Source organism: Camellia sinensis, chromosome 6 (genome assembly GCF_055761805.1).
Source record: "Camellia sinensis isolate YWXY chromosome 6, ASM5576180v1, whole genome shotgun sequence".
Taxonomy (NCBI): domain Eukaryota; kingdom Viridiplantae; phylum Streptophyta; class Magnoliopsida; order Ericales; family Theaceae; genus Camellia; species Camellia sinensis.
In genome coordinates this window covers 82308178-82330866 of record NC_138966.1, presented here as the reverse complement: position 1 = coordinate 82330866, position 22689 = coordinate 82308178, and the positions used below count along the sequence as shown (strand labels likewise).

At 37.6% G+C, this 22689-nt stretch overlaps 2 protein-coding genes and 1 pseudogene across 5 annotated transcripts in view; 1 reads left to right on the top strand and 2 right to left on the bottom strand.

Annotated features, from left to right (window-relative positions):
* LOC145788641 (uncharacterized) overlaps positions 1-15598 on the top strand; it is a 32377-nt gene extending 16779 nt beyond the window's left edge. For 2 of the 3 annotated variants that reach the window (XM_082874085.1, XM_082874087.1), the window contains 3 exons: positions 14565-14622; positions 14747-14971; positions 15209-15598. In XM_082874085.1, the coding sequence (XP_082730211.1) occupies positions 14565-14622; positions 14747-14826 (138 nt within the window). In that variant the 3' untranslated portion in view covers positions 14827-14971; positions 15209-15598. The remainder of the gene's footprint in view (positions 1-14564; positions 14623-14746; positions 14972-15208) is intronic. The other variant, XM_082874086.1, reaches the window with a different exon arrangement.
* LOC145789394 (binding partner of ACD11 1 pseudogene) lies at positions 9236-11586 on the bottom strand (annotated as a pseudogene). Its single transcript, XR_014332524.1, has one exon. The product of XR_014332524.1 is annotated as a binding partner of ACD11 1 pseudogene (transcript).
* Positions 15599-16284: 686 nt separating the features above from the next.
* Positions 16285-20156, bottom strand: LOC145792733 (squalene monooxygenase SE1-like). The gene is made up of 8 exons (XM_082874084.1): positions 19570-20156; positions 18999-19110; positions 18708-18882; positions 18370-18538; positions 17968-18186; positions 17545-17820; positions 16925-17203; positions 16285-16816 (listed from the first exon to the last, which is right to left on the bottom strand). The coding sequence occupies exons 1-8, from the start codon at positions 19810-19812 to the stop codon at positions 16712-16714; spliced, it is 1578 nt and encodes a 525-aa protein (XP_082730210.1). The 5' UTR covers positions 19813-20156; the 3' UTR covers positions 16285-16711.
* Positions 20157-22689: the final 2533 nt, after the last annotated feature.

The window sequence follows — 22689 nt, the reverse complement described above, 5'->3', positions numbered from 1 at the left end:
CTTCATTAGTTTGATGTAAAGAATGCCTTTCTCCATGGTGACCTCGAAGAAGAGATATATATGGACATTCCTCCTGGTTTTGAGGATTATCAGACAGAAGGCAAAGTATGCAAGCTTCGGAAGTCATTATATGGTCTTAAACAATCTCCAAAGGCTTGGTTTGAGAGATTTACTCAGGCTATGCTTAAATATGGCTTTAAACAGAGTCAGGCAGCTCACACCTTGTTTGTGAATCATTCCTCACTTGGTAAGACTACAACACTCATTGTTTATGTAGATGACATAGTTCTTACGGGCGATGATAGTGACGAAATTCTTCTGTTGAAGAAATATTTAGCCAGTGAGTTTGAAATCAAAGACTTGGGGAGCTTGAAGTGTTTTCTTGGAATTGAAGTTGCTCGCTCCAAGGATGGGATATTTATCTCACAGATGAAGTATGTGCTTGATCTGTTAAAGGAAATTGGGATGCTTGGTTGCAAGGCCCGTGACACTCCACTGGAACCCAATCAGAAACTAGGGGATAATGAAGGAGGAGTAGCTGTTGACAGGGGGAGCTATTAGCGATTAGTGGATAAACTCATTTACCTATCTCACTCCCGTCCTGATATTGCTGTTGCTGTTAGTGTGGTTAGCCAGTTTATGCATGCTCCTCATCAGATTCACTTTAAGGCTGTCATGAGAATTTTGAGGTACTTGAAGTCTGCTCCTGGTAAGGGTCTTTATTTTTCAAAATATGATCATTTTCGTGTAGAAGCCTATACAGATGCTGACTGGGCTGGATCAGCGACTGATAGGAGATTGACTTCAGGGTATTGCACCTTTGCTAGAGGCAGCCTAGTTACTTGGAGGAGTAAGAAACAGAATGTGGTTGCCAAGTCAAGTGCAGAAGCTAAGTTTAGAGCTATGACACAATGGGTGTGTGAGCTCTTATGGATTAAGTTATTGTTGAGTGATCTAGGTATTGATCAGATGAACTCCATGAGGTTATACTGTGATAATAAGGCAGCTATCAAAATCGCTCACAATCCGGTTTAACATGACAAAACAAAGCATGTTGAGATTGATCGCCACTTCATTAAGGAGAAACTCACTAGTGACACAATATGTATTCCCTTTGTGCAATTTGGTGAACAACTTGCTGACATCCTCACCAAGGGAGTTGGGAGTAAGCCATTTCATGACATCTTAGGCAAGGTGGGCATGAGCGATATCTTCGCACCAGCTGGAGGGGGAGTGTTAGAATAATATATTATTATTTGGGTTATTATTTTGTAATTATTCTATGCCTTAGGGCTTTCCTTGTAATTATTAACTTCATTAATATAAATAGGGGATGATATCCTAATCATTCCCTAATCTTTGAATTCTCTAAAAATAACAGTATGTATCTATTTATGCATAGACATGGACAGATCATAGTCACTCTGTTTTTATTAGCTGTAAAAAACGTATATGTTTATTTCTTTTTACATTACTCATTATCTCATAATAAGAGGTTAACAATTCTTAAACAGAGCTATTGTGTGTGTGTGTGAGAGACAGCGAGATAGAGAGAGAGAGAGAGAAGCAGTAGTAACTTTGTGCAGTTATCCAAATAAATTACAATTATGGCTGGTTTTGTTAAATCATATTATGTGGGAGCCTCAGAGAATTCTTCAATCCAATTTCTGGAATTGCCTCCTAGCATCAATTAATGCAGTTAATGCAAGCTGTGATGGTCAATGGTCACCACTTAAAATTACTTATACAAAACATGTTCAATTAGACGTACATAGCCCTTATTGCCCTTTTATTTTCCATTTGTTGAGCTGACCTGAACTCTATCGTCTATATTTTTAAATAGGGTAAAGTTGTTGTACATGTGCGAGTAAGGAAGGAAGAGTCCAATTAGAGTTGGTGAATGGTAATACATGGAAGCTTTGAAACATTCCTTTATTGCCATACAAAAATATGTGTGTATGCAAGTTGTGCATGTAACTATGCACAACTTGCATAGACAAATATTTTTCTAAATCGCAACTGTAATGCATTTGATGGCTAGTACAGAAAGCTATAATCATGACAATCTAGAAGGGGAGAAAAACTCAATGAGAAATGTTTTCACCTCCACAATAGAGGTGGGAAGGTGAGAATGGGGGGTTAGAGATAGAGAGAGGCCTAAGTTTGTCGGAGAAGATAACCTCTGTTGTGTATTTATCCTTGTGGAGATGGGGGCCTCTTTTTATAGGAGGGTCAGAGGTTGTGGGGGCCAGCTCACCCTTGCACGGTGTCCTATGCTCAAAGACAAATGACTCATTCCCCTTGACCCAACTTTACCTATGTTCAGACATCGACATTGCTCTAGTGGATAGGTATGATACACTAAAGTATAGTGTGTTTTGGTCCAAATTTGACCTAGTTTTCTTGTGGAGCCCTCTTAGCTGCAACATGTTTGGCCATAAAATTCTTACACGAAATGGATAGGTGTGTGGCCAAGAAGGTAAAGAATTAAACGGGATTTGCTCAAAATTGCGTGAAATTTAGTGGTTGAAGGAAACTGCCGTTCTGATTAGGATCTGTCGCTGCGCCATGGACCCTAGTGGATTTTTGGCAAATTTCATAGTTTAAGCCATCAACTTCAAGATTTTGCTGTTTTTAGAAAAACATTGCAACCTACCACTCTTAGCATAGAAGTCAGAATATGATTCAATCAAATATGCCATTATCGTAACAACTTATATTACTAGTTTATTTTATTTCAATAATTTCATTTTTGGTAATTTTTGTTATATTTTCTTATTTTTGTTTAGCTCATTAAGAAACTGTTGATTCTAGTTATTTCCTAGTATGTTAGGGTCGCTTTTCATTATGAATAGTCATTGTTACGGCTAAACAGTTTAGAGAATTAATACAATTTTGATTTTTGCTCTTTTTCCAACCTTGGGCATTCTTTTGAGAATCAACCGTTGTTGAGCCTTTATTCTTGGTATTCCGTGTGAATCAACAAGTCTAGAGAAGGATCTTGTTTCCAAGTATTCATCTTTGAATCAATAGACCTAAGATTATCACTCTCACATTTATGCTACATCACCTCTCTCTCTCTCTCTCTCTGTAAGACTGATCAAGGTACAAGCCTCTCAAGGGAGAATGGGACGAAGTGCCTTGACAAAGCCTTAACCCTAACCTCCAAATTGCAAATCCTCTGGTGATCTTGAGTTGGGGTCATGGGTTGCTCAAGCATCTTGTGACCAAGGCACCAACCCTGAGTATCGGTGAGGAACCTTGACAAAGCCTTAACTCTAGCCTTCTAACTATAGGTCCTTTGGTAGTCTTGAGTTGGGGTCATGTGGTGCTCAGGGGTCTCCTGACCAAGCACCAACCCTGAAGGGATTTCTAGTCCTGCTCCAGAAGAAGAGAATGAATTGAATGGCTTGATCTAGAATGGAGACCAGCCTCTGTATATATATTGATAAAGGATTTATGTAATAAAAGAAAATAAAGAAAAAAAATCAAGATACATGATAGTTGCCTAATATCCCATGGACTATTACGAGATTATTATTCTAATTCCTAATTCCAACACTCCCCAAGCTGGTGCAAAGACATTCAACAAATCTGGATTGACAATAGATGACTAAAGTAATGTATGGCCAACTAATTTTGTGAACATATCAACTAGCTTCTTAGAGGAAGAGGCAAATGAGGGACTCACAATATCAGTCCGGACCTTTTTTCGAATAAAATGCATGTCCTATGTGTTTAGTCCGCTCATGAAGTACAAAATTAGAGGATAACATAATAGTTGATTTGTTGTCACAAAACAAAGAGGATGAAGCATGCTCAGCAAATCCTAACTCTGCAAGAATAGAGCGAAGCCACAAAACCTCGTATGTACCCTGTGCCATTGCCAGATACACAGCTTCAGCAGAAAATATAGAAACAATGGCTTGTTTTTTACTTTTTCATGATATAAGATGATCACCATAAACAGTACAAAACCTAAATGTGGAACGTCTATTAGTTCTAGACCTTGCATATTCTGCATGAGTGAAACAAGAGAGCCTTGATTGAAGATCAATTGTTAAAAATAATCTCAAACCAGGGGAAGTCTTCAAATACCGTAAACTATGATGAACAACATCAAGATGCTCTGTACGAGGTGCATGCATAAATTGATTCACAACATTAACCACAAAATCAAGTCGGGTCTAGTGTTAGTCAAGTATATGAGACGACCAACAAGGTACTGATACATGCTTGGATCCTTCAGTAACTTACTATACTCTAATGTAAGCTTGAGGTTAGGATCCATAGGAGTAGAAGCTCGCTTGCATTCTAGCATACCAGTGTGTTGAAGAAGATCAAGAACATACTTCCTTTGGGACAATGAAATCCCTTGACAAGAGCGAGCAACCTCGATACCCAGAAAATATTTTAAAGGACCCAAATCCCCTCTTTACTTGAGTTGTGCCAACTAAATCATCACATGTGAGGATGATATCATCAACATACACAAGCAAAACAATACACTGACTAGTGGGATTCGTGTGAATAAAGCAAGTATGATCAGAGTGGCATTGAACAAATCCTATGGATAAAATAACAGAGCTAAAGCAGCTGAATCAGGCCCGAGGAGGCTATTTAAATCCATATAAAGACTTGTGCAGTCGACAAACGTTCTCGGCATACTCCCCCTTAGCCTGAAAACCGGGTGGAGGATCCATATAAATAGTCTAAAGTAAGTCCCCATGCAAAAAGGCATTCTTGACATCCAACTGATGAAGAGGCCAAGAATGAGAGGCAGCAGGGGAAAAAAGAAGCCGAACCGAGGTAAGCTTGGTGACTGGTGCAAAGGTAGCCCCAAAATCCTTGCTAAGAACCTGATTAAAGTCCTTGGCAACCAGCCGTGATTTGTAGTGGTCCACAGTGCCATCTGCAAGATACTTAATATTGAACACCCACTTGCAACCAACAATCTTTTCACTAGATGGAAGGGAGACAAGCTGCTAGGTTTGATTTTGTTCCAAAACGCAATTTCTGTTTGCATAGTAGTCACCCACTTGTGATTCTGGAGAGTTTCTGATAGAGAACGACGAATAGTTTCCAACTCAAGCATGCTAAGGAAGGAACAATAAGCAGGTTAAATACTGTCATAAGAAAGATACTCAGAAATAAGATGATTAGTACTGCTAAGATAACCAAAACGATCAAGGGGATGTCTATCACGAGGAGTGTTGCGATGAGGAGCAATAACCAAAGGGGAAAAATTACCTGACTCGCATATTGGAGAGGCTGTTGGTAGAGGACGAGGACGAGGACAAGGACGAGGAGGATATACCTGCAATGGAGGAGGAGAAGTAGAGCCAACCTCAACCTCATCAAAAATGGGAAGATGTCGAAGATCAGAAGCCACCAAGGGGACATGAGTGGAAGAGGAATCCTGCACAGAAGGGTGAGTACCAAAAAAGGGAACCTCCCTATGAAACATCACATCACATGAATAATAGTACCTACAAGTGCTAGGATCATAACATTGATACCCTTTCGACATAGTGGAATACCCTAACAAGATACCCCTAATGGCCTTATCATCCAACTTAGTGTGAGTAGGACTTCTGTTTATGGGCAAAACAAGTACATCCAAAAACCTGAGGTAGGGGAAGGAAAAGAGTCTTGGTAGGATGTAAGACTAGGGGGCAAGACCTTGCAAGACGCGACTAGGAGTGCAATTAATAAGATAAATCGTGGTAAGAACAAAATTATGCCAATAAGACTTAGGAACATTCATACCCCGAAGAAGACAACGAAGCACAGGCATTATGTGACGGTTTTTGTGTTCGGCAATCTCATTTTGTTCAAGACTATTAGGACAAATTAGTTGTTGAAGTATACTAACCTGATTAAGATGGGAACAAAAAGCATCAGAGATGTATTTCCCACCATTATCAGATCGGATGTTTCGAACAACAGTGTGAAATTGGGTTTTAACCATCTGAAGAAACTAAACAAATATAGGAAAAACCTCAGATTTACGCTTAATAAGGTAAACCCAAGTACACCTAGTGTGGTCATCCATAAAGGTCACATAATATCTATGGTTAGACAAGGCAGTAACCCCAAATATTAGAATGAATAAGATGAAACACACAAGAGGCACGGTACATACAAGGAATATTAGTATGGGTATGTTTAGCTAACTCGCAAACATCACATTGAAACTTATGAGTTTTACAAGCTTTATTAAAAGACGGGAAAAATATACATAAATATTGAAAATTTGCATGTCCCAAACGAGCATGCCATTTGTTCAAAAAAAGAAAAAAGAAAAAAGAAAAAGGAGCATGCCACAAAGCTAAAGTCTTAAACAAAAAAACATAGGAGGAAGAATCCTCAGGTAACACCGAAGCAAAAAAACTAGAAAGAGACCACGAATCTGGGGGATCTCCAAAAGTAATATAGACCATCTCACTTATATTCCCTGCCAAAAATCCTCTTCGAACTTAGGTCCTATAACAAGCAAGAATTGGGTTAGAAAATGATAGCACAATGAAAGGCCTTAGCAAGTTGACTCAGAGATAAGAAATTATATGCAAAGTTAAGATCATGTAGTATAGAGGAAAGAGTAATAGTAGGAGCTAAAGTAACACTACCTTGATGACGAACAAATGTAATAGAACCATCAACTAGACACACAGTTTGGGTTGTAGCAAGGATGGGAGAAGTAAGATAGGAAAGCTCACCCGTCATGTGATTATTAGTCCCAGAATCCAAAAATCAAGTAAGACGTGCACAGTGAGCATGGAAAATAATAGAAGTACATGTAGCCAATGTGGCAGTAGAGAATGATGGCCTCGGCGAAATCATAGAACCAAACTGTGCCTAAAGCTAAACCAATCTGTGTCTGAAAGAGATGTAAATCTGGAGTACTACAACTTGGGACAATCTCTACAACAATAGCGGTGCGAGATGAGCTAGATAGATTAGCATGGGAGAAACGGTGTTTCAACTTAGGATTAAGTTTGAAAAAGTGAGCCTTGACGTGTCCTGATTCTCTACAATAATGATAAATGACCTTCCTAGCAAAAGGACGAGACCTAGGATTTGCAACAAAAGCCATCTGATCAAAGGAAGCGGGAGGCTCAGGAACCGAAGAGGAGACAGGCTGAACCAATCGGCGGCGGCACTCATCACTATCAATAATAGTAAAAACCTCATAGAGAGAAGGCATAGATGTGTTTAAAATCTAAATGTGAAGGGACTCGAACTCAATAGTTAAACTCATCAAGAATTGGTAGGTGTGCTAACAGGCAAGTCGCTTGGTCACAAGAGAAGCAACCTCGGTTGGAAGATCAATCAAAGGATTATACTGAGCCAATTGTTCCCAATGGGCCTAGTAAAAAATAAGCCATAGAAAGACCCAAAGCAGACTGAGAAGCACGAGAAATATCCTGGTAGAGCTCAGAGATGTGAACGTCATTATGAGCATGAGCATGCATCTAGGACAAGACTCGCAATAATCTAGGAATGGTATCACAATATAGAAACATGTGATAAAGCCAGTCCTCCATGGAATTGAACATCCATCCAAAGATAGTGTAGTTGTCAATATCCCATTGACTATACATAGAATCTGTATCGTCGTCTGAGTAGTGGTAGATGAAAGCCAATGAGCTTTTCTCTTGCCCCCTGAATAGAGTTTTAGGGTGTTGAAATTCAATGTATAAAGAGAAATGTTGAAATTCAAAGTATAAAGAGAATTGTATTATTGATTGATGTAATGTTGATTTCTATTACAATGATTCATGATTCCTATATATAGAAGAGGGTGAGTGTGTAGTAGGTAAGGAGTAGGTGAAGTGGAGGTGGTAGTGGTGTAGTGGGTTAGGTTTAGTGGAGTAGGTGAGGTGGTAGTGGTGTAGTGGGTTAGGTTTAGTGGAGTAGGTTTAAGTGGGTGAAGTAGGTGGAGAGTAGGTGGATTTTAACAGCCCCCCGCAAACTCAAGGGGGATAGGAACTAACCAACTTGAGTTCCCTTGAGTTTGGAGAGAGTAACAAAACAAGAAAATACATAAAAATAAAAGAGGATAAGAGACACTGTATGGTCGTGTCAGACCATTGGTGAAGACACTGGATGGTGGTGTCATAACGTTGTAGAGGACACTGTATGGGGGTGTCATAACCATGTAGAGAACACTGTATGGTGGTGTCATAACGGTGTAGAGGACACTGGATGGCGGTGTCAGACCGATGTAGAAGACAGTTTATGGGGTCATGTCGGACCGTTGTAGCAGACAATGTTGTGACAGTTGTGGTGACAGTTTACGGAGTCTTGCTGGACCCTTGTAGAAACTAACCGGAATCAATGTCGGGACAGTTTACAGAGTCTTGTCGGACCCATGAAGGAGCTAACCGGAATCAATGTCGGGACAGTTTACTGAGTCTTGTCGGACCCTTGAAGGAGCTAACCGGAATTAATGTCGGGACAGTTTACAGAGTCTTGTCGGACCCCTAAAAAGTCGCACCCTCAAAAGGTGTGCCCAATCTTTCAAAAGGCGTGCCATCAAAATGCGTGCCCAATCCATAAAAAGGCGTGCCATCAAAAGTTGCGCCCTCAAAAGGCGCGCCCACTTCATCAAAAGTCGTGCCCGACAGAAAGCGTCGAGCCATCAAAAGGTGAGCCGGAGACGCGGCGAGGCACGTGAGCGACAGAGCGGCGTGTCGGCCGCGTCGTCTGTGTCAATATAAACCAATGCGGAGGCGGAGGAAACCAAACCAGACTGAAACCTCTGAACTTGTTATTCTGAAACAATCTGTAAATACTCTGTATCCAACCCTTCTCGGAAACACTCAGCAACCCAAAAAGCATGGCCTCTTCTTCCCGTTCAGCTACCCAGAATATGGCCTCTTCATCCCGTGGTCTACTCACTCTCTTTCCCGACCTCAATGAGTCAACAAGAGAGAGAACTGGTGCGGTGGCCAGTGAACCTCAACCAAACACCTCTGTGTTTGCTCCGTTGAACTTTCCGATGCAGTCGGTGGAGCAAAAAATGGCGGTGCAAACTGATATTGAGGCCAATCAGTATACTTTGAAGTCCTGTGTGGAGACGATGACGGCAGTCACAAACTTGTCGCACCGGCTGCAGAGTAGGACAAATGAGGTGCAGCATTTAAACGGCCAACTGGCTCTGCTCCAGCGCATGTATAAGGATGCGCGAGCAGAGATAAGTATGCTAAAGGCGGAAAATAAGGAGCTGAAGCGGAAGGCCACCGTTATGTTCCGATTTGGAGGTCCGCCATATGCTGTAGTGGAGGAGCAGGGGGGAGTGATCGTGCCCAGTGGAGTGGGAAACACGGAGGCAACACCGTCAAGGGCCGCTCAGGACGGAGGCAAGAAGAAAAGACCGGCGGAATAGGCGAAGAAGTGAGGTCGGTGGGTGGCCGACTGCAGAAAAGAAAACAAAGCTTTTGGTGTTGTGTGGTGGTTTGTTGTTGTTGTTGGTTGTTTTTTTTTTTTTTGTGTGTGTGTGTGTGTGTAAAATTGTGATCGGGGTTGATCCCTGAGATGAATAAAGGATGGTTTGGTGTGCAAAGCTATATGGTATGAATGGAATTTGAAAAAGATTAAAAATAATGTGAAAGAAAAATAAAGAAGAAATAATAAAAATATATTTGAAATCAAAATGAAAGATGGGTGAAATAAGGAAAGTGGTTTGGAGAAAATAAATAAAAATAATGGATTGTGAAATCAAACGGAGGAGAGAGAGAGTGTGGGGTACAAGATGAAGAGAGAGGGATGTCGTGTTTATACAGCAATTGGAGGATCCTTTGCACTCAAATTTGATACAGCCAAATTCCACTTCTCTCTTGTTTTTGTACCCGCAACCTGCCCAGCCTTTGCCACTTTACTGAAAGCACCATTCAACCAAGCTGATCCTGCAGTCACATACCTACTTGATTTGACAGCCGATCCCGTGTCATTAAGTTTCCTTTCTGCCGCCATCAATGCTGCTGTTGTCTTATCTGACACCTGAAGCTTTGGATCCACTGACTTCATTTTCTCATTCACAACTGAAATTCCAACCGTTAATTTCTCCGTAAGACCAACTCTCCTATCAAAGGAGATGACTTTGGTGGATGCACTGGCAGACAACCAGTGTTTCTCATCAAATGCTCTAGCCTTGTTCATGGCATCTTGGCTGATGGCTGAACCTTTTGCTAGCATATTGGAAACAACAACTTGAGCTTTACTTACATACACTCTTCCGTTGCTAGGAGAACTAGATTTTTTCTCAGAACTTGGTGAAAGATTTTCCGGAGTCAGGCTCACAACAGTGTCAGCCATCCTTACTTCCCTAACATCATCTTTTGGAACATAGTTCTCAGCAGCAATTATACTAACAATTTGGTCCACGATTGTTGCTCCCGATAACAGCAACGCAATTTCAAGGGCTTTTGGATCTTTGAATGTAACAAATGCAGTCTTTGATTGCCCTGTATCTCTGCGGATCTCAATGTGTTCAATATCCCCAGAAAATGAGAAAAACTCATGAATCTCTCTTTCACTGGCTAGATCTGAAACGTTCCCTACTTGTACTGTTCTAGTCTGCATTGCGAAACCCAGAAGTGATTATCCCTGAAAAGTCTCTCTGTTTCAGAGTAATCTGGGTAGTTTTGCAGGGTGGGAAAGAATTTGAAAAAACGAAGAGGAAAGAGAGGCGACAAGTTGGACCAGAGAGGAGTAGAGAAGAGGTTTCAATTGGTTGAGGTCTGGCGGGCGGTTAAGGCAAGGTTGCCGCCCGCCAGAAGGCGAAGAGCACCAAGAGCTTAACCTATAGCTCTGATACCATGTTGAAATTCAATGTATAAAGAGAAATGTTGAAATTCAAAGTATAAAGAGAATTGTATTATTGATTGATGTAATGTTGATTTCTATTACAATGATTCATGATTCCTATATATAGAAGAGGGTGAGTGTGTAGTAGGTAAGGAGTAGGTGAAGTGGAGGTGGTAGTGGTGTAGTGGGTTAGGTTTAGTGGAGTAGGTGAGGTGGTAGTGGTGTAGTGGGTTAGGTTTAGTGGAGTAGGTTTAAGTGGGTGAAGTAGGTGGAGAGTAGGTGGATTTTAACATAGGGAATGGCTCCATGCAGCAAAATTTTTCCCATTCAACACCACGCTCGTGATACGATGAACAGGAGTTTGGTGAGAGAAAAATCTAGACTAACCGGAACATGTTTAGCTGGTACCACAATAGGGACAACAAAAGGAGACTCAGTCATGGTGTCTAGAGAGAGAGGTGATGTTTATAGTTAACAACCCAGAACAATACACAAATCACAGTCTTTCAAACAAGGTAGCTGGAATCACAAAGCAAACACATCGAACAAACGGTGTAACCAGCAAGTGCTATCGAACAAACCGATAATCCAAAACACACGGAGAAACAAGATTGATGCTTACCACATCAGCATCGGTACACAACTTGCCAAATTGCCCTGGAGGGGTGTCGGCCTCAACCCAGGCTTGGAATATCTTGGTCGGAAGGTGAGAAGACTCTCTGGGGAAGGGTTGGGCTTGCGTCGAGGTGTAAGAGGGTTGGGCTTAGGCCGAGAGAGAGAGAGAGAGAGAGAGAGGCCGTTGAAGGTCAAGGATGGCCCGACAGAGGTGAAGAAGAGAGAAGGAGGGGTCGTTGAGTGGTGAAGGATTAGGGTTTAGGCTCTAATACCAAGAAGAAGAGAATGATACATGATAATTGCCTAATATCCCGTGATTGCACAATCGCGGGATTCTAATTCTAATTCTTAATTCCAACGACCAAGGCTGGCATGGCAGTATCAAGGTGGCCATCTAATCATAGTTTGCAATGAGCGAAGTGAGTTGTGGAGCAAAGCAAAGCCAATATTGGTAGGCATGAAGTTAAGATTCAAATGAAGCATGTGTGCTTTGACAAATAGGCCGTACTCGCACTAGGTACTTGGTACTGGTACTTTGTATGGTTAATTTTGCATATGTACTGGGTATACGAAATATGTATCCGACTTTTTTCTTCTTAATTTTTGGCATACTTAGACATACCTAATATATGCCCAAGTCGTATCATACATCAATTGAAACAATATTTTCTTTTAACACAAAGGTAAAATTAATTTTATTGGACTTATTTTTTATTTTTTATTTGTATGCTTAGCATGATTTTAAAATTAAGTTATAGTTTGTAATTTATTTAATATAATGACATTTAATTTTGATTTATATCTTTACTTTTGGCATTAAATGTGAATTGTAGGTTAGATCTTAGCAAACTAAACCATTTAAACTAATTTTTGCCTTACTCAAAATTAAAAATAAATATTTTTACAAATGAACCAAGCTGTACCCGTACCCGTACCCTACTTTTTATAGATTTTATAATATCACCCGTATGTACCAGTACCTGTACCCTTAACCGTACACATGCTTCATAGGGTTCAAGTCATACCTTATGATCTAAATAGGTGACTTGAACCAAACCCAAGCGATTACGTGGCTCACCACAAAGGAAATCCAAATTCATATACATACAGAATCTATCGACAAAATTGTGGGGATAAAGTTGCCTTCCTATATTTCTTCTTCTACACCCTGCTTTAAGCAAGAGCCTTGCGTACCTTTTTATTTTTATTTTTTTTAATCCTAAAACTGTGAAGCATGGGTACTCTAAAAATGTTGTCGTACTCGTACCGGATACTTACCGGGTATTGGTACTCATACTGATAAGGCTGCATGCGTACTGGGTACTCGAAATACATATCGGGTACTTCTTATACATTATTTGACTATTGGGTACTCTGTGAGTACTTCATGGGTACAGGATGGGTACATTGAGGGTACACCAAGCTATGAGACATTGGTGGAGATACATTTAATTTATTAGAGAGTTCTAATTTACTTGAAATTGCAAATCCTTTACTTAATGTGTTAGAGATGAAAGATGTATTATTCAATGATGAAATTGATGGAAGTGAAAATTGAAGTTTTAAGTTTTCAAATTTTGCTTAGCTCACTTTTGGAGTGAAACTTTGTTTTGTAATTTCTCCTATTTAATGGCATTGAAACAGCTTATAGACTTTGCTTTGGTATTGGTATTGTTGAATTATGATTTCTCTTTCAGTTTTGTAATTTTTTCTTTTAGTTTTGGTATTGAACTTTGATTTGTAGATTGAATCTTAAACTAGAAATTAAAAAAAAATTAAAAAATTTGTTGACGTACCCAGCCGTACCCGTATTTTATTGTTTTTAGGTCTTGTTGTATCGGCGTACCTGTAACGTACCTGTACTAGCACCCATACCCGCACCCGCACCCGCACCCATGCTTCATAGCCTAAAACTAAAGAATCAATACTCAACAATAAAATTGTTGTTTAATGCTGCGAAATAAAGCATTAACCAAATTGTCCGACACTTCGACGACTCAATATTTTCGCCATTTTGCTACTTTATAGGAATATATCTTTTGTTAATTATTATGTCTTACATTTTAAACTTATGGTCTTTATAGTCTTCCTGACATCCTTGGGGTATCTCTAATGTGAAAATAAAAAAGAAAAAACATACCTGTTAGAGAAATCATTTTGTTTTCTCTACATCTCACCAGAACATTTTAAACAACTACATCATCTACCTGTAGCTTCTGTTTAATAAAATTTAGCCTTTAGTCAACCACTTTATGATCATCTACTTTGTCTCTTCTGCTCCAGTTCTATAGGTAATGCTATCCTGTATCTTATCATGACAGCTGGTTCAGAATAACAAAATACACACTTAAGTATCTTCAAGCTATCAATTTTCACTATTTGCTCGGTTCTATAGGTAATGCTATGATAATGACCACATTAATGTACCAAAAGTTGTTTTGCCATCTCGTGTGTGTATTGGTTCAAGTGGTAACACATCATGTGGGAATGCAAAATATGGTAAGAAAATGTGGCCATCATAGCATTATTATTTTTCTAAACATTTAAATTCTAAAGCATATATTTGAATTTGTAACTCAGAATTTATCCTTACTAGAGTTGACGTCATAAGAAGACAACACACACGATGCTCTAAATCTAATATTTCTGAAAACATAACTAGATATCGCAGGCTAGACTATTGTATATTCTACTTCACACGATGAAGCAGGAGAAAGCCCAGAAACATAGGAACAATTAACCCTTTGTTTGGGTTAATTAGAACAATGGATTGTCACTGCAGTGTCACCTTGAACAATGCACATAATACTGATGCCAAACAACTGCAAACCAACCATTTTGCATATCTTCCTTAAAAGTTGATCAATTTTAAACTATGTGACATCTCTAAGACATTGAACTTTCCAATCTTTCAAACATAACACACATAATTACCATACTGTCCTATTAAGTTGCTTACCGTCTTTGCGGCTATCTAATTTGGCCTGGCACTTAAGAACTTACGCTGCACGTTCTTTTTTTAATTCCGATTTATGTGCTTTAAAAAATGAAACCAATCGTTTTGTACTGTCGCTCTTTTTGTTTTTCCCCTCATTCCCCAGAGAAAAGGATAACATTTCACTTTGTTTCCAATGCAGACCGCTTTCAGAGCAAAGGCAAAGGAGTTCCACCCAGATCAGAATCAGGGTAACAAAGGTGGGCAGCTGTTACATTTTGTTAATTTGGATCCTACAGATTGCATTTCTGAATGTTGTGATCTCATTCCTGGTGTTATTATTGCATTGGGTTTGGAACATTTGATGGTTGTGTTTGGCTGCAGAGTTAGCTGAGGCCAAGTTCAAAGAGGTCATGACATCTTATGAGGCTATTAAGATGGAAAGGAAAGACAATAAGTCGTGAAATTTGTAAAAATTGCAGCATTGAGGAATGTAGTGTTCCGTGTTATCTCACCCTCCACCGGTGCTGTTATTAGTTTTCAGCAATTCAACGAGACCACTGTAAAACATTTTCGTGCCATTTGGCCATTTTGATTTTAATGTTACATGTAGGTTTTTTTCTTCAAAAATGCTAGAGGCTCCAAAAATTCTACCAAAAATTTTACCAAATGTCTCACATGGGTGTGGGACCCACATGGGACCCACATTGTGTGGGTCCCACACCCATGTGAGACATTTGGTAAAACTTTTGGTAGAATATTTGGGGTCTCTAGCATTACTCTTTTTTCTTATCTTTTTTTTTTTGTCAAAATTTGACCATTGAAATTTTAATGTTGTGCTTGCAGGCTTACACCAACTGAATCTGGCGTTTTTTTTGAGTCTGAAAGAAATCAGAGCATGTGTATTTATGTATAGAAGAAGAATAAATCATCTTTTATTGGGTGTGCACTCATGCTTGATGCTAGTTAATAGTAACATTTCACAATCAGGTCGAAAGCTTTTTAACTCTTGACCATTGATCTACGAAATCATGTACGTATTATGATTGAGTGGATTGTTCAATATCATGATATGTTTACAGGGTTCTCATAGAGATGGAGTCATGGTGATTGGATCAACTTGTTTTTTTTTTTTTTTCTTTTTTTGAGAATCAGACTTGGTTTTGTTGTTACTATTTGAATTGATGGAGTCTTGAAAATCACAAAATCAATGATAACAGAGCTACTTTTAAGATTTGTTGTTTTTGTTGATGGGTCAATTTTATGAGAAAAGAAAAAGCCCAGCAGGAGAGGCAAATTTGTTATCGTACATTGTGAAGATTGCTAGTTAACGTGTTTTTAATGTACACGTAGATTACTATTTTAGCAATGACATTGGTCAAATGCCAAATAGAGCATCGGGCCCCAATCAATGGCATCCAACGGGTGCCAACTCAGACTAACTAGGTCACATGGCATGTCTTAATCCCCTGGGACAACCAACTGCTTGTTTCTAGTCCATTTTGAGGCATTCCTTTCAAATAATTTTCAATGCTGAAAGATATTCATCATGTGGTAGGAAAGAATTTGGAAGAGAGGAGAGAGCCTGAGAGATTGGGGATAAGGGATCTATTCTTTTTTCTTGTGCACCAAGGATTGGATAATTTCTAAGTTTAAAAGAATCTTTCTCAATCCACCACCACATGATCAACACTCAAAGAGATTAAACATTTGATACAAAGAAATTTGAAACAAAAACATGAGAAGAATAGGGGGCAACTAGGATCTAGATAATTACAAAGTTCATAAGAATCTTGCAGAATTCCAGTGTCACAATTGTGCAAGGCAACATCACTAGAAAAGGCCAAAATTAAGTCTTTGTGTGGGCCTGAATATTTTATCACTAGTAAAGCTTCATTGTGAATTTGTAATTATCATTATCATTGAAACAAACAAACCAATCTATTAAAAAGAAAATTGTTGCATGTTAGGGTGCGAGTACAATTTTCTATTACAAGATTTTAATGCTTTCATTTCAGACCTGAAAATTGCAAAAACATTCACTTTCCCTGTTTAAACAAATTGTCCCTAATTTAGAAATGAACTAACCACTAACATCCAGTGAAATGCTGTATGTATGCAATTTGATTTCCTGAAAAAAAATGTAATCAAACACACTAAAAATGAATGCCTAATGACAGAAGAACATGGGACAAGTCACAACTCTAACAAAGCGATCAATTGTTCCCCTACTTCTGAACAAGGAAAGCTGTTGCCTTTAAGAACTAGCCAGTCTTGACAATATCACAGGTGTTCAACATGTTATTCAATCCAGAAGTGTTTTTTGTCCACAATTCAGGTTTCACAACCTTACTTAACTGGAGGAGCTCTGTAATATGCAGGAACGGTAGCAGGGAAAAACATCTGTCTCACTCCTTCGGCCTTGATGATAGGTAAGATGATTCCAGAAGCATCCTGTAAAAAACAAAATTTAGAATTAAGAATAAAACTATGATTAATAGAAATTCAACAAACTAGCTTTTGGTAGCAAAAAAAAAAAATAACGGAAGAATGAACACTCACCGAAATCAATTTGGCTCCGATCCGCATACGTTTGGGAGAGGGAAATGGCAGTAACAAGCGTCCAACACCATATATAGCTACCGCAAAGAAATGGAGAACCAAGCTCAATGGACGAGGGTTTAAGCCCGACAGTAAAGACACTGGTCCTGTTGAAAAAACACCTCCAAGGCTTAAATAATCGAAGCATGCCTGGCGCATTTCCTTCCGTGCTTGATCATGTGAAGCACAAAACACCTTATACAGGGCACCTGCCAATGTATTTATTGTGGATGCCACAGGCTACAAATAACAACATTAAGAACGATTAGTTACAGAACCAGAATGAAAAAATCACATCTGCAGAGGAATTCTCAGTTGTCTCAAATTTAAGGTTGACAAGGGTCTAGTGGCATCATGAACTTCGAGGACATTTCTTATTTGTTAAAGATCTAGGTGCAAGTGAAAGTTATGGCATGGGACACAACTCTTAGTTGCCCCGACTTGCACCTCCATGAAAATGCAATTATTTTGAGTTGTTCACATTTAAATGAAATTTTACCTTTTGTTTTCCTAGAAACACAGATAGAAAACGATGCTACATCTAATTTTGTTTGGACATCTACTTATGTATACGAACTTACCTTACGCAAGGTGTAAAAGGATTCGAGATATCTACAAAGAGTACGCGCATCATTTAGGTCGAGCAGAGGCCTAAGAAGATCACGTAGCACAACAATATCAGATAGTGCAACAGTCATTCCTCCACCAGTTAAAGGGTGGCGCATGTTAAATGCATCCCCCATCAGTAAGGCCCCTGGAGTAGGATGCGGAGCAGCTGGCATGCTTCTATTAGGCATAGTCCTTATGTTTCCTTGATCAATAGCAGCGATAAAAGCATCATGCAACTGGGAAGGAATCTGAAACAGAGAAGTGTGTCAGATGAGTCCAATGTGCCGGGGACATAAAGAACAAAATTGCAGACAATCTTTTATATAATTCTGCAGAAATTAGTATACAAAACAATAAAGAAATATACAAAAATCAAAGACACATGATGTACATACCTGGGGAGCAATTACAGTCTTCAAATACTTGGTCATTTCTCCATTTGAAATAGAAGGAACCTTTTGACCAGGTACATCAACAAGACAGCGAATTTCAGTGCTACTAATAGGATAAAACAAGATAGGAGACGGGTCTGCTAAAACAACATGCCCATGGTTTGCATATGGCAATTCACAGTTCTCCAGAACCAAACCAACAAAACAAGAGGGCACTTCTACCTGGAGATGATAATATGACATCAGTGATTAGACCCAAGCAAGAAGGATAGAACACACACAAGGCTTATCCCAACTTTTGAAAATGATTATTAAAAAAAAAAAAAAACTAGGGGTGTAAAAATAGTTTGGCCATTTTTACTAACAATAAAAAAATATATAGATAATTTAGTAAGAAACCCCCACCTTAGGTTTGCAAAGAGATCTGCGCAAGTTTGAAAAACAGCCATCACATACAATGGTCAAAGGTGCATATGCTGCCAGTTCTTCACCATTTTTGTTCTTGTATTGCACCCCTCTAATAGTTCCTCTTTCTTCAAGCAGAGATGTGACTGTTCCTTGCTCCAATCGAACACTACAGAAAATTGAGAAACAAGGTTAATTGACCATTAAGCAGAGAGAAAAGAAATACTCAAAATGAATAGTTGTTGATGCCATGAAATATGTTCTGGTGTGGTCAAGGTGTTGTTAAATTGTGAATTAAAGGAAGAAAACCAAAATCTACAATTGAAGAAAAGACGTACTTGGGAAGGGTTGCAGCCTTTTCCCGCATTCTCTGAATGAAGCGCCCATTGTGAAAGCTCCTTCCCGACACATCGGAGTGAAACTTTTCTAAAGGATAAGAGAGTCGGGTATTCCTTCCGTCCTTGAAAAGAGCATACCCAAACACCCGTTGAGCATCTATTTGCTCAACGCAATCTGTCGTAAAAAAACCCACATGGTTCATTCAACAACCCACCATTAAAAAAATTATAACTAGCCGCAAAACTAATATACAAAAGTATATGAAATCATATAGTTCGACTAAACCCTACCTTCTAGACCCAACTCGATTAATTTAAGATAGCCACCTGGTTGTAGCAACTCTCCAACAATCCGGTCAGGCTGACTCAAATCTCTTTCAATCACATGAACACGACGCCCATCCTGCAACTCATCAGTTTGCAATTAAATTGATTTGCAGTTTCAATTACTAAGCAAAATCATCAACAACTAAAATCAGAAAACAGATTCAAGAAATCCATCTTGTTGATAGTCTAATCAAAATTACTTAGATATATTATTGTTGAGTACTAGTGACTAGATTGAACTTTTATAAAATCAGCAAGCCAAAAAAATGGCTTCACAATCAGCATATCATCTTAGCTTCCGGTGTCATGTCATATTCATTTTTGTCCACAAATATACAGATTATTGAAATAGCTAATCTGTTATGAGATTATCGAAATCCAAATTACTCCATTTTTTTGGATTATTATTTGTGGAGGTCTCGATCTCATCAACTAGATTCGATAATCAGGCGACATTTACAATTACAAATCCAAAGCATACATAGTAGGTATGCAATATATAGAGGAATGTACCTATGCAGATTGAAGCTCATACCTTGCCGAGGGTGTGAGCGAGAGCAGCACCAGCAACGCCAGCGCCGACGATGATGACGTCGACATCTTCGTCTCCTCCGCCGTTCTTCGATCTGCATTCTGAGTTAATTGCGGCGGTGGTGCTGGTGGTGGTGACGGCGGTGGTGCTCTCTGCTGTTCCATTTCGCTTCGCGTAGAGATTGTACGACACCACAATCACCAATATCGAGGCCAATAGCGAGCCTAGCAAATACTGATCCACCATTTTCGCAGAATGCAAATCCAACAATGAGACCGAGACGACGACGACGACGACGATGGACAGGCCGACGAAGAGGACTCTTTCTCTCTCTCACTGGAAGCTCTCTGTTTCTCTCTCTTTCTCTACTCTCTCTCTCTCTCTTACTATATAGTGTGAGTTTTGCTTTTTCTCTGTCCTTGCTGGGTTGGCCTGTGCGTGTGTTTTTTGAAACTTATTTTAGTAGTTGAGACCGACGAGTGAGCACGGGAATTTTCAAGGCAGATGGCGGGACCTTTTATAGGTGGGGCTTGAAACAGCTCACACCTTTCTGTTCCAAAAACGGCAATTTGCGAGAAATTTTTGAATGTGAATAGGATATCACCTCGCATTACTTTTTATTAATAAAAAATACAGCAATGGTAGAGGGCCCAAATTTTGTGGCTCAAATGTGGCTCAAATGGCCAAAACGACGTCGTTTTGAGTACAAAACAACATCAAAATGACCAAAACGACGTCGTTTTGGCCATTTGAGCCGTATTTGAGCCACAGAATTAGGGCCCCCAAACATTTTTCTAAAAAATATATGTCTATTATAATTTTTCAAACACTCGATATAAATGTAGTGGATTTTATTAATAAAATCAATCATAATAGTAGAAGGTATCACATGACACATATTCTATCTGCGTACAAATTTTTTTCACAATTTGCACTTGGTCTGTGTGGTGTAGTCAGCCAAAATCATCTATAAATTAATATGAGTAATGGTATAGAGTTTAAGAAAAAAATTATCAAATATTTTATATGGGGTGAGACTCACGTCGTCATGTGAATTTTATGTGGGTCTCATACTCATATGAAACATTTGAAAAAAAATTTAATAAGATTTTTAAATTTTCTAATATTTTTTTATTAATGTTTAAAAATGCTGCCATTTAACAACTAGGTTGGATAAGATAGGAGTATAAAAATATAAAATAAATTAAATAAGTTAATAAGATAAAATATTATATTTAAATTATAATCATTTTATTTTTCTTCCTAAAAAAATTTAAAAATTCAAAAAGTTTTTTTTCTGAAAGAAACTAATTTAATCAGACTAAATTAGTTAAAAAATCAAACTAAAAAAAGTTATTTCCAACCGGACTCAATGTTATCAACAAACCAATCACATAAAAATATTCACAATAAATTATAATTTTTTTTAATTTATTTAAAATATGAATTATTTTTGTAATTTTAAAAATTGTAAATATTTTTTTGTTGAAATTTTTTATTTAACAAAATTAATAGAAAAAAAATTTTCTTACTACTATTTTGTATAACAATAAAATTAAATAAATTATTAATTGAAATGTATTTTTAATATTATTAAAAATTATTAATTAACTTGATAATTTATTTATAAAATGAGTTATTTGTTATGCGATTAAAAATTTAAAAGGGCATGATAGAATTTCTAAAATCATAGGAGGTAATTTGTATTTTATTTATCTAAATATTTAAAAAGAAAATTTGCAATTTAAATTTATTTTTTGTATTATAAATTTTACTTAAAAATGAATTTTGACTATAAATTTGTTGAATTTGTAGTACACCCTTGGATTAAAACTATATACTTACGCAAGAATTAATATATTTATAAAACACAATTTCAATTTGAATCTTACATGATCAGAAAATTTAAAAATAATAATAATAAATCAACGATAAATTAGTGCAATAAATATATTTTGAATATTATAAAAGAACACAGAAAAATTATGGTAGCGTTTAGTAGAGTTTTAGAATTATGATTTGAGAATAGAGTTATATTTTGAGTTTGTGAGTTTTGAAATTATGATTTGAGTGTAGAAAATTTATTTGATTATGAATTTTGAAAAGAGTTTTGAATTGAATTTGAAATGAATGATATGACATATGATATTTGGTTCAAAAACTTATAACTTATAACCAAACACATAATCTAAAATTCTATTCAAAGCTCATAAAAAATTTTAACAAAAATTTTGAAAATAATTTAGGAAAAAAATAATAAAATTTTCAAAACTTTTAATGCATGATGAATGATAAAATGATTTTTAGCTTATTTCTTGGTCTAAAAAAAAGTAAGCCGACTAAGCCGACTTTTTACCTTGTAAGCTATAAAGTAAGAGGAAAATGTCTCGTAGCTCAAATTTTGTGGCTCAAATGGCCAAAACGACGTCGTTTTGGCCATTTTTATGTTGTTCTGTACTCAAAACGACGTCGTTTTGGCCATTTGAGCCACTTTTGAGCCACAAAATTTGAACTACGTAGCATTGTCGAAAGTAAGACAATAGAAGGGTTAAGAGTAGATGCTGGTGTTTAGCGGTGCTGATTTCTTTATTAAAAACAATAATAACAATGAAAATAAATACTTAATGTTGTTTCGAGTTGGTTGTTGAAAACTAAGCGTGGCCGATTTACAAGTCAAAGGATATTATTATATATTTTATATGGAAATATGTGCTAGTTATGGCATTTATGAATTTAATTATCACAAATAATTCAATTTTATGATATTCACAATTAAGTGTCATTTTGGAAACATGGTAAAAAGTCATGTTTTTTGACAAAATGTCCAAAAACGTGGCTGTCAAAAACGCCATAAAAGTCATTTGGCAAGTGACAAAAACGCAGCCGTAAAATTACAAATTATGGCCTATGAAAAAAAAATAAAAAAATAAAAAAATAAATCTCTTTGTTGGGTAAAGGTATTTTGGTCATTTTAATTTGATTTGAAACCATAAATAAATATTAAACTAAAAAAGCAAAAAGCCAATTTTTTACTAACTTCTCAAATCACTTCCAAAAAAATCAAAAAACTTGGTAAAAAGTCAAAAATCAACTTTTTACTAACTTCCCAAAACAACTCTAAAA